Raw genomic sequence first — 11,193 nt, 5'->3', positions numbered from 1 at the left:
TCTGGTTGACCACAACGCCAACCACAACTATCGTACAAAACTTCCTGTTTTCTCATTTCCGTTTAATATTGCCAGACTGACAAAAAAAATTATCTGTCTTACATTATAAAGAAAATTATTTGTTAAAGTTAGTATAAGGAGCATTACTTCATAACTATATTAATTTTTACAGAGCAGTAATCTAATATCCATTTATTAAGCTTAAAATTATTTATTAATTAATTATATTAATTTCCTAAAAGAGATTGTGTCTAATGAATGTTATTATTTAAATGAAAAGTTTGTTCAGTGTATTTGTAAGTAAATAAATAAATAAAATATGCACAAACATAACAAAATACGTAATTTAAATATATGTTAACATTCAAACATTCTTTATGACTGTAGTGATTGGTTAGCTACAACAAACGTTATTATAATTCTTTTTTTATTTAACTTAAAATGGCAAACAAGTAGACGGCCCACCTGATAATAAGTGGTAACCCTCGCTTATAGACATGAGCAGTACCATGTAAATAACAAAGTATACTGTTTCACCCATAATACCCCCATGCGTTACCATTTCTGAGGACTCAGGTGTTATTCCTCCGTATCCAGTAAATTTTACTGTACATTGTGATTATTAATTACATATTTAATCATGCTTAAATTTTTAAGAAGAATAAAATAATATAATAAGACTATGTAGCAATTTTTTTTTTATTAATCAGATGAAAAATTAATTTATGAATAACTCCTTCCATAGTTTCTTTTTTTATTTAAACCATTATAGAGATATTATATCGTAATAAAATCAATTCAATAGTTACTATATAAAATACTTCCTAACAATAAAATTCAATACCTAGTTAATTCGTAAAGATTATTGTATATGGTAATACTAAAACGAAACGTAAAGCTTGTGACTGGTCATCGATGGACGAATCGTGAAAGCGGCGCATTTTCTGTAATTGGTGATTGGAGATTCTCGAATATTACACTGATTATTGGTTACCGTGTTTTATTAAACTTTGGCCGCGGATAATAATTTCTTTTTCTGAAATAGTAAAATATATTTTGTGTGAAAAGTGAAAAATCATTTCATAAGTGCGACGTTGCCGTTCTGTGCGCATAAAATTCAAGATGTCTGTATGCTTCTTTGTGCCTGCGTAAGTTGTGTTCCAATACATAAATCAATTGATAACCAACACCTTTTTATCAGCAACTACGATGATTAAAAAGAAAGGTATATTGTATCTACATACGGAAACGCTAATAATTTATCTCTTTAAATATTTGTTTTTTTATTATTATTTTGTTGCTTTCTTTACCTACCTCATTACTTTGTCCTTCAAATAATTATAATACAATACGTGCCCGCGACTTCGTCGCCGGTTAAACTTTATATTGAATTTACTAACATGCCTACTTATTTAAATTTAATATATTATAAAAATATTATATGTAACTTATCTACTTTAGTAATACTTTTATCGGGTATTACCAAAACAAACGGTAAAATATGAAGTAAATATAGATAAGTGTGACTAATTATTTTTTATTATATTTTTTTGTGTGACAAACTGGCATTCCACTTAATGAAAAGTGGTAGTAGTCGCTTATAGCCAAACGGCACCACACAGTATTATACCGAACACATTACTGAATATACTGTGCTGCCTATGGTACTCCTCACACGTTAGGTAATTACACGTTAAGTAATAAAAAAATCTTTTAAAATTAATATATTCTATTTTTTCTTTTTTTTTCTGAAAGGCTTTTGAATAGGTAGGTATTTAAGTTATAAACTGTTATAAGTTAGATGAAAACCTAAAGTTACTTACTTACCCTAGTGTCATTTAAAATATTTTACTAAAGTCTATAGACGACGGTTACCACTTTCCATCAGGTAGGCTGTCAGCTTCATCTCCATTCTAAGTTGCATAAAAAATTCCAAACTGAAACTCAATTACCAAAATTAGTAGGTAAGTATAGAATGAAATCGACAAATTGGTTAATGATTAAGTAAATTGTCAGAACCGGCTCTCAATTGGCTAAAATTCCAATACAAAATCACTAGAGTGAAATTGACAATCTTTATTTTAAAGTCGATTTTAAAAGTTTAGTCTATTTATGTTATTATCTTTACGCCAAATCCCTGTTTTACAATTTCAAAGGTCAATTTGCTTATTTCTGTAAGTCTACAACGACAAACTGGTAGTACTAATACAAATATCTTGGGGGAAAAGGGATTGTTAGTAATGGAGACTGAGAATACCATTGCTAGCAATATACCCAACCAGGTCGCATTCCTCGCGGTTCCCCCTGGAAACTATCATGGTTAATTCCTGATAAATTCATCATGATGGGCTAACTGGCCTGTTTTCATTCTCATCGATCACCCTTCACGTGGTGCTCCGCCAGCGTATCCCGTTAGCGCAGGCGGGGTTACCATACCATTTTCACCCATCAAAAAAAATATATATAACCAATCATGTCGACCTCCACACGGTTCCCTGGAAACCATCGTGGTGAATTAATTTTGAATTTGTCATGATGGGCCAACTTTACTGCTTCCATTTTCACTTCCTTCATTGGTGCCCTGTTAGCATATAAAGATAGCGTTGACGAGCTTATCATTTCACTTCCACCCATTAAAATTAAAGATTGTGTCCCATAAAGAAAGACTTCAAGTGTATCAAAACCAGTTATTTTGACTTAAAAAAAGTTTGATCAATTTTCTATGAAACCGATCTGTAAGTATATCCTTTCAAATAAAAAAAAAATCCAAATCGGTTTAGTTCTGAGTTATGAGGAAAAAAAAACTAATTTAAAACTTTTCCTTTTTGAAGTTGATTGAAAAAATACATGTATATTGTGGTAGTGACCAGGGTGGCGCATCCGGTGTGGCTGCAGAGGTGGAGACCGAGGGTGGGGAGGATGTGGTGCAGACCGATAACACGCAGATGAATCTGCAGCAGTTCTGGACCAAAGTCACTGATGACATAAAGAAAGTCACAACGGTAAGTCCACCGTCCCTATACAAGTGACCAACGAATCTACCAATAAGTATTAGAATTTCTAAAGTGTATCCCGCGGCTTTGCACGCGTGCATCTGTATATTAAATTATAGTAAGAAGTTAGGTTAGTTGGCCGTGTGGTCCCGGTATAGAATGGGCCACTCTCTCTCTGCCTTTCTGTGGGTGTCAAGAGGTGAATAAGGAAATTTAATGGTCAAGAGATGGGCAACAGCGTCCCACTTTAATCATCGCCAAAACTTAATTGCGCTTTCCAACATGTCTGCTAAGCGTGACAATTACCAGCAAGACCTCCCAAAAAGGGGGGGGGGGGGTGCAGCAGTGGACAGTTAACGGCTGATATGATGTTGATGAAGTAAGGATATAATCTACCTATGTACCAAATTTCATTCAAATAAAAACAAAAGGGAGACCTTTGGGGGGTTTTGCCAGTAGTTGCCACGCTTGGTAGGCGGGTTGGTGCACCCACCCACGGGAAAGGAATTATATCTTATAAAAATATATAAAATTCTCGTGTCATGGTGTTTGTTACCAAACTCCTCCGAAACTGCTTTACCGATTTTTATGAAATTTTGTGTGCATATTGGGTAGGTCTGAGAATCGGCCAACATCTATTTTTCATACCCGTCAATGATAAAGGTGACCCATCCCAATTTTTTTTTTTATTTTTTTGACAATTTTTTTAAATTTTATTTTATTATAATTTAGCATTGAAAAATACATACAACTTTAAATTTTCATCGTTTTACGATCAACCCATGTATTTTAATCGCGATTTTCATATTTCGCAATAAGTGGTAAAACAACGTTTACGGGGTCAGCTAGTATATAATAAAATTGTAACTAAAAGATGTCTGTACATATAACCAGGAGGACTTCAAAATGCAACCACTACCTCTGGCCCGAATAAAGAAGATAATGAAACTAGACGAAGAGGTCAAGATGATATCAGCCGAGGCACCGGTGTTGTTCGCCAAAGCAGCCGAGATCTTCATACACGAGCTCACGCTGAGGGCCTGGTCGCATACTGAAGACAACAAGAGGAGAACTTTGCAGGTGAGATAATTTTATACACTTCGCAATACAATTGCAATTTTAACACGGTAAGAGTCAATTGTATTGAAAAAAATGCAAAATTTTATGGATTTTGAAATGTATGAACATTGAAGGTATTTTCAATATTATGCTTTATATTATATGTAATATAATATATGTAAGCACATTAGTTCTAAGATATTATATATTCACCAAGGTTTTTTTTTTTTATATACAACTTATAATGGCAAACAAGCTGACGGCCCTCCTGATGAAAAGTGGTAACCTTCGCCTATAGACATGAGCAATACCATAGACATAACAGAGTATACTGTTTCGCCCATGATACCCCCATGCGTTGCCATTGCTGAGAACTCGGGTGTTATTCCTCTGTGCCCAGTAAATTCACGCCAAGGCATTGACAGGCTGGAGAGATATAACAAACTTTTAAAAATTTACAAGTTTAGATTCACGTGACTACATACAGGTCTGCTTTGTCTATGGTTTTAAGAGAGTTCACCGAAGTGTAGCAACGTCGCAATTATCTATATATGTACGTATATTATATGTCAAATTCCAAAAACAGTTTAACATATCAATATTTCCGACTGATTATTTAAAAAACGCCCCCCCTGCTAGCGAAAACAATAATAGTTAATCATATATATGTATGTATGTATATATGTATTTATTGCATATAACCATTAAAAGCTTTGCACCTGATTCATACTTTACGTTGGAATTTTTCAAATGTATTTTACTGTCAAAATCCAAATTTTAAGTGATTGAAAATAATCTTAAATACGCCAATGCACAATTGTCAGATTATGAGTGCCCAAAAAGGCCCAGAGGCTCGACAATATCTCGAAAGTCGAAAGGAGTAATGAAGTATTACCAATGTGAAGAACATCCCATAATTTTATTGTACAGAGGAACGACATAGCAATGGCGATATCCAAGTCGGACCAGTTCGACTTTCTGATCGACATCGTGCCGCGCCACGAGGTGAAGCCGAGCAAACCTCGCGAGGAGCCGCCCCGCCCCAGTCCGGCCACCGACCAGGTAATTTATATGGCTACTGGCTGTGACCCGCGGTTTTGCCCGCGTTATTAGATTGTGTTAGTCCATTAATGTAATTTTCCATTGAAATCCATTCAGTCGGTTAAGCGTGACTGAGTAGCTTCCTACTAGACATGGGTGTTATGGGTATCATTTCGATGACTATATATTGGTTCCTCTGGATTTTGATGGCGGAAAAAATCATTAACCATTTTAATATCGCCCATATCAATCGGATATCTATTCTCGAATATGTTAAAAATCTGTTATTCTATATTATTTTTTGGATAACAAACTTTTAACATATTCGTTATTGGACTAGTATATATTGTAACTAAAATATGTATATAGATATTGCTGTATATAACCCACCCCTACTTCCCATTTAATTTTTTTTTTATTAGCTATTTTTATAGCTTTACCCGTAGAAGCAGTACATAAGTATTCTATGACTTGAGTTAGTTACTTACCTATCATACAAATCTGTCAAATAGTGTTTGTGTGAAAAAGTAACAAACATCCATTCATAAATCGTTACAAATTTTCGCATTTATAATATTAATAGGATTTTATTATTTCATTTATGACTAGGTATATATGGGATATGTGTAAAGAGACTTCGTAAAAAAAATCACCCGCGTGGTATTCTCTATTTATCCAACTCGGATTTCTGCTAATAAGCAATTGTGCTTGCTTACATAGCTGAAGTTGTACAAATTTATTTATTTATTTATAAAAGATACACCAACAATATGTTTACAGTAATTAAACGGACTATGTACAATATTATAAGTAAGTAAGTAAGTGAAAAAAATGACTATTCAAAAATGTTTAAATCTAAGTTTACTTGAATAAAAATATTTCTTTCATTCTAAGCTTAAGGCTAGATGAACATATCAATTAGAGGTGTGTGTATACAGCTCTTATAGATAAGTGTCAATGTATACTAAAGTAACAATCATGCAATTAGTGAAGACTAAAATTTATTTTACACTTTATTGCACCATTTATAGTATAGTAAATACATTTAATTGTAAAATAAGAATTGATACAAAAGGCGGCCTTATTGCTAAGCAATCACTTCCAGACAACCTAGGACATTGAGAAAAGAAATAAAAACAAAGGGTAGGGTAGGTGACCCACTATTATATATAAACAAATATATATATATATATATATACATATACATACATATATATATATATATATATATATATATATATATATATATATATATATATATATATATATATATATATATATATATATATATATATATATATATATATATATATATATATATATAAATAAATCAATCTATGTTATTATTAAAATACCACTGAAATCACGGGCAACCGAGCTGTAACCTCAGGAATGGCAATGCATTAGCGTCACAATGTATTGTATGATACGCATGTCTATAGGCGACGGTTATTATTTTCCATCACGTGGACCGTCAACTGCTAACTTGCAATATTCCCCATATGATGGGATATGCTGTTTATAATCTTTAGGCGACCGTTGTAACCGTTAAGTAACCAGTCATAGTTTAGTAACCGATCCGATATCTATATATTGAATTCCTCTTATTCTTCCTTCATTCTCTATCACCAAGTGTATATGACTATGTGTGACGTATTGAGTGTGGACAGTACTACCTGCAGTTGGCGCAGCAGCACCAGGCGGCGCTGCAGGCCACCACGCAGCCGCAGATCGTCGTGCAGCCGTGCGCTCAAGTCGTACAGGTCAGTACGACTATTTAAATACATTGAAACGGCATTTTCTCGCGCTCCTACTATGTTCTCCTACTAAATGGGGGAACGTGAGCACTTTGTTTCTCAGTCTTCTATTAGTAGAAGCAATGGATTCTTCACTTTCCTATTGGTAGGAGTACAAGGAAATAGTATTCCTCGTTCACCTACTAGAAGGGTTCTTCATTCTTGTATCGGTAGGAGCACGAGGACATGGTATTCCTTGTTCTCCTATTCTTCAGTTGGACTAGGGGAAACAGTTATTTTGTGTCTCACGCTCATTTTGTTTATTTTATTCATTAGGCGCACATAACAGAAGTTTACAAATACAAACTTAATTTATAACATGCAAGTACATTAATGTATTGATCAGGTAAACTTGCCACAACATGTGCACACAGCATGATCCAATAATAAATGCGACTGCAACAAAGCCATTCGGTTGCAACTATTAGTGAACAAAATTAAACATAAAAAGAAACATAAACATAAAGAAAGTTAAATAAAAAAACAAAACAAAATTATATAGGAAATTTCTAAATATTACATTATTTTATATAATTGTCTGCAATATTGATTATATTATAATTTTAATACATGATAATTAAGATATAAACTGTACGTATTTAAATAATAATAAAGAATAATTAACGAACAAGCTGAAGGCCCGCCTGATGGAAACTAGTAGTCCATGTAGGGTAACGCTAGCCGGGCAAAATATCGAGTCATTCGCGGCAAATTAAATTCACTGCGAAATAATAGTCGTAAATTATAAGGAGCGCCATGATTTATCTTCATGCTGTATTTTGCTGCTCCGGGCAATCGCTAATATATTTCTGCCCGGAGCGGCAAAATATAAAATGAACATTACGATATATCTATCACACAGAATTCGTACAGTACCAATTTCGCGTTGCCATTCCTGATGTTAAGAATTCTCTATCCAATTACTTTACAACTATAATATATTTTATGTTTCGTTGGATGACCACAGAATGTTTGTGTTCAAAGAATTATGTTATTTGTATTATTGTTATATTGTGATTTACATCTAATTAATATTATTACATTTAATTATACATATGTTTTACGGTACTGATACTTTCCTTGGTAAACGTATTGGGAGACTGTAAAGCTCATCCAGTTGATAAAATAAATAAATAAATTTTTATTTCTCTCCCCAAATTGAATGAAACATGACATTATTTATAATATATTTCTTGTAAGTATTTTTATAAACAATTGCTCATGTTTGCAGAGTTCGAGCGCGGGTTCATCATCCAACAACGTGGTGTCAGCACCGCAGCCAGTCACGCTAGTGCAACAAGTGTTGACACCTTCCGGGGAACTGCAGCAGTTACCGGTAATTTTACACGAATCATGAACAAGAGTGCTCCTGGAGCTACTTGCATCCATTGACTCCCTGCAACACATTTAACGTCGTCGCTCTATCTAGATATTTTGCTTATAAAAAATATGCCATAATTTATGATATTTTTTGACAAAAAAAGTCATTTCAATTATGATGAAATCTCAGGTAGCAAGGTGACGTCTGCGACTCAAATGAGACGTCAGTTTTAAATCATTTTAGGGTCAGTGGCTGAAAATCGACGTTTTGTTCCACAAAAGATAACATCGACTTCAATCGTGACAAGTTATTTTGATTTAAAAGCAAAAGTACTAAACCGATTTTGATAAAACATCCACGGGACCAATCTAAAAGTATGCTCTTTCAGATAAAAAAATAATTTTCAAAATCAGTTTATGAATGACGGAGTAATGAGGTAACAAAAATAAATGCAATCTAATTGACGTTTTTAAAGTCGGTTGAAAAAATTATGTATCTGTCAAAAGTTGACTGATCATTGGGATATTTTACATTCATTGGGACAGACAGACAAAGTGGAATTATTTTAGGCTATATTTCTTAATTGATTTATTTATTCTTTATTACACAATAAACTTTGTACAAATGGCGAGTTTAATGCCATATGGCATTCTCTACCAGCTAAGCATTGGGTAAAAACAGAAAGCGTATAAAGGGCAGATGTGGTGAAAAATATGTGACAATTATAGTAACACATTAAAGCAATACATAACATAAATATAATATACCTACACATAAGAAATGCACGCATATATCGTTGTTAATCGCCACACAATATGCACATTTGTATTTACAGATATTTCTTTTTATAATCACCAGGAATTTTCTATTATTAAACAAAAATTTATTTATGTACTGGTACACTAGTACCAGTTGTCAAATAACCATAATACAAGTTTTGCTTAGTTTACAAATAGATGGCGTTATGTGATATGTCTATGAATGTTTTTTTTTACAGATCCAGCTCTCACAAGCACAACTAAACATGATACGACTACAGATTCAAAATAATCCTGGCCAGGCAATCATCATACAAGGACAACCGCAGCAAACACCACAGATCATACAAGTATGTAGAATCAATGTTAGAATACTCATGGGAGTCGATTCTTAGGCACCGTTTCCATAGAGATATTTGTAGGGGGGTCGGGTGGGCACGCTCTACTTAAATTGTTTGGTGTCATCTCTTAAATTGGCAATAATAACATGAACATATTGTTTCAGGTATCCTCACAAGCGCCGCATCAGCCCCAACAGGTGTTCCTAGCCCAAGTTGCGAATAGTCAAGAAGAATCATAGTGTCATTACAAATGTAAACAATCACAACTGTGAACGTTGGAATCGAACACATAATCAAATGGAAACTGTATGCGTGCAACTAGTACACTTTCGCTGTCGTATGCGTGAGAGAATGGGACAACAACATCCCGAGTCTGATTCATTCTCATGCGTGCGGTAACGAAAACGTGTCTACCGTTTGATTCGTTTGCTACTTGTCTGAAGGCCTGTTACTATATAATGTATTTCGTAATGAGGAAATTGATCAGTCAATCAGCGATGGAACACCTTAAATCACAAGTGATGGGAAATTGTGACTGGACGAAATCCCATATTATTAGCCAACTCGGTATGTTAACAATGTTGGAATGTATTGTTGTTTTTGAACATTTCTATTGATGATATTAAGAATTATATTAACAATCTTACTGGTATAGTAAAATTGTAACTAGACATGGCTGTGCATGGGAGATGTAAAAAAAATACTAGAGGGTTCTTAATAAAACCAATAGAAGTCAAAACAATATTTTTTAAATCTCTCTCTGAATTTGTTCCGACATCACACAAAAACCACTTCACTAAATTGGATGCGGTTTACACAGTTGTATTCTTAAAGGTCTAACTTCAAATCTGATATGTTTTATCTTAGTACATCATCTAGAAAACGTCAACTTAATTGCTTTTATTAGGTTTGAGATACATACAAAGTAGCATACAAGAAAAACTAGTACAAAGGGCCTACCATAAAATATTTTCTGAAATTTCCGGGTCGAAGGAATCACAAATTTTATGTCAAAATTACACAATACATACGTTATAATATGTTTAAATATATTACAAATATTAAAATATCATTCCTGTTGACTTTTACGGTAGAGTTTATAACGAACGAAACGCTCCATTTACTGGGCAGATTTCGGTATGAACGAAATCACGAAATTGAGTCTGAAAATTCAGGATTTCATTTCATAGTAGACCCCCTGTAATTATAATACGGACATACTTTTTTTTCTGTTTACCACTAAACACTTGGAATAAATACGTCACAGTTATGTATTATATGTGCAATAAATAATATATGTAATAGTGGAATAGAATTTAAAAATATAAGAAGCGAAATAAAATGAAATTTATTTTACAAGAATGTAAGTGATTTTCAGATAGAAAAGATACTGCCCTTATACATTTTACATCTGTGGTGACAGAAAGATTTTATTACTACTTTGATAGTAGATAAGGAAATTGTTTAACGTTAAATTCATAACAGAAATAGGTTTTAAAACGATTATACAAAATTTAAAATATATATAATGTGTTTTAAATTAAACAATATTATATATTGCCAGCATTATAGGAATTTATTTATCGGCAAAGTGAATATTTGCAATACGTATCGTCACAATTTTCCAGATTGCTCGAAACTGAATCGTTGAACGTCAGATGGCGCCTGTACGACCTATTGTGGTGTAGGTTTTTTTTAATAAATTGTGTTATATAGTTGAGTATTTTAAGTGTACAAGATATTAAATTATTATATAAATATTTTGTTAAAAAAAAAAGTGTTTTATTACGCTCGCTAAAGCACGCAATTGTCCACTTTTTTCTTGATATTTCCAATGGCAAACAATTTGACGAGCTACCTGATGGAAATCGCGGATTATACTGT

The 11,193-nt window shown here is 33.2% G+C and overlaps 1 protein-coding gene across 3 annotated transcripts; it reads left to right on the top strand.

Annotated features, from left to right (window-relative positions):
- The first annotated feature begins 886 nt into the window (after positions 1 to 886).
- LOC113511030 (nuclear transcription factor Y subunit gamma) lies at positions 887 to 11,065 on the top strand. Of its 3 annotated transcripts, none has more exons than XM_026894595.3 (8): positions 887 to 1,148; positions 2,864 to 3,002; positions 3,888 to 4,073; positions 4,983 to 5,114; positions 6,776 to 6,856; positions 8,121 to 8,225; positions 9,208 to 9,318; positions 9,474 to 11,065. In XM_026894595.3, exons 1-8 carry the CDS (start codon positions 1,123 to 1,125, stop codon positions 9,546 to 9,548), a joined length of 855 nt encoding a protein of 284 aa, XP_026750396.1. In that variant the 5' UTR covers positions 887 to 1,122; the 3' UTR covers positions 9,549 to 11,065. The 3 variants fall into 3 exon arrangements, with proteins under 3 accessions (XP_026750396.1, XP_026750395.1, XP_052756304.1); XM_026894594.3 differs by having other exon boundaries at positions 6,764 to 6,856; XM_052900344.1 differs by lacking the exon at positions 6,776 to 6,856.
- The last annotated feature ends 128 nt before the right edge of the window (positions 11,066 to 11,193 follow it).

Source organism: Galleria mellonella, unplaced genomic scaffold (genome assembly GCF_026898425.1).
Source record: "Galleria mellonella isolate WM207_F2 unplaced genomic scaffold, CSIRO_AGI_GalMel_v1 utg643, whole genome shotgun sequence".
Lineage (NCBI taxonomy): Eukaryota > Metazoa > Arthropoda > Insecta > Lepidoptera > Pyralidae > Galleria > Galleria mellonella.
This window is presented reverse-complemented; position numbering and strand designations above follow the sequence as displayed.

Excerpts from the sequence above, each read along its gene's own strand:
- LOC113511030 (XM_026894594.3), top strand. The coding sequence starts at position 1,123 with ATGTCTGTATGCTTCTTTGTGCCTGC. Across the intron at positions 4,074-4,982 it reads ACAAGAGGAGAACTTTGCAG|AGGAACGACATAGCAATGGC; the intron begins GTGAGATAATTT and ends TTTATTGTACAG. Across the intron at positions 5,115-6,763 it reads CCAGTCCGGCCACCGACCAG|TACTACCTGCAGTTGGCGCA; the intron begins GTAATTTATATG and ends GAGTGTGGACAG.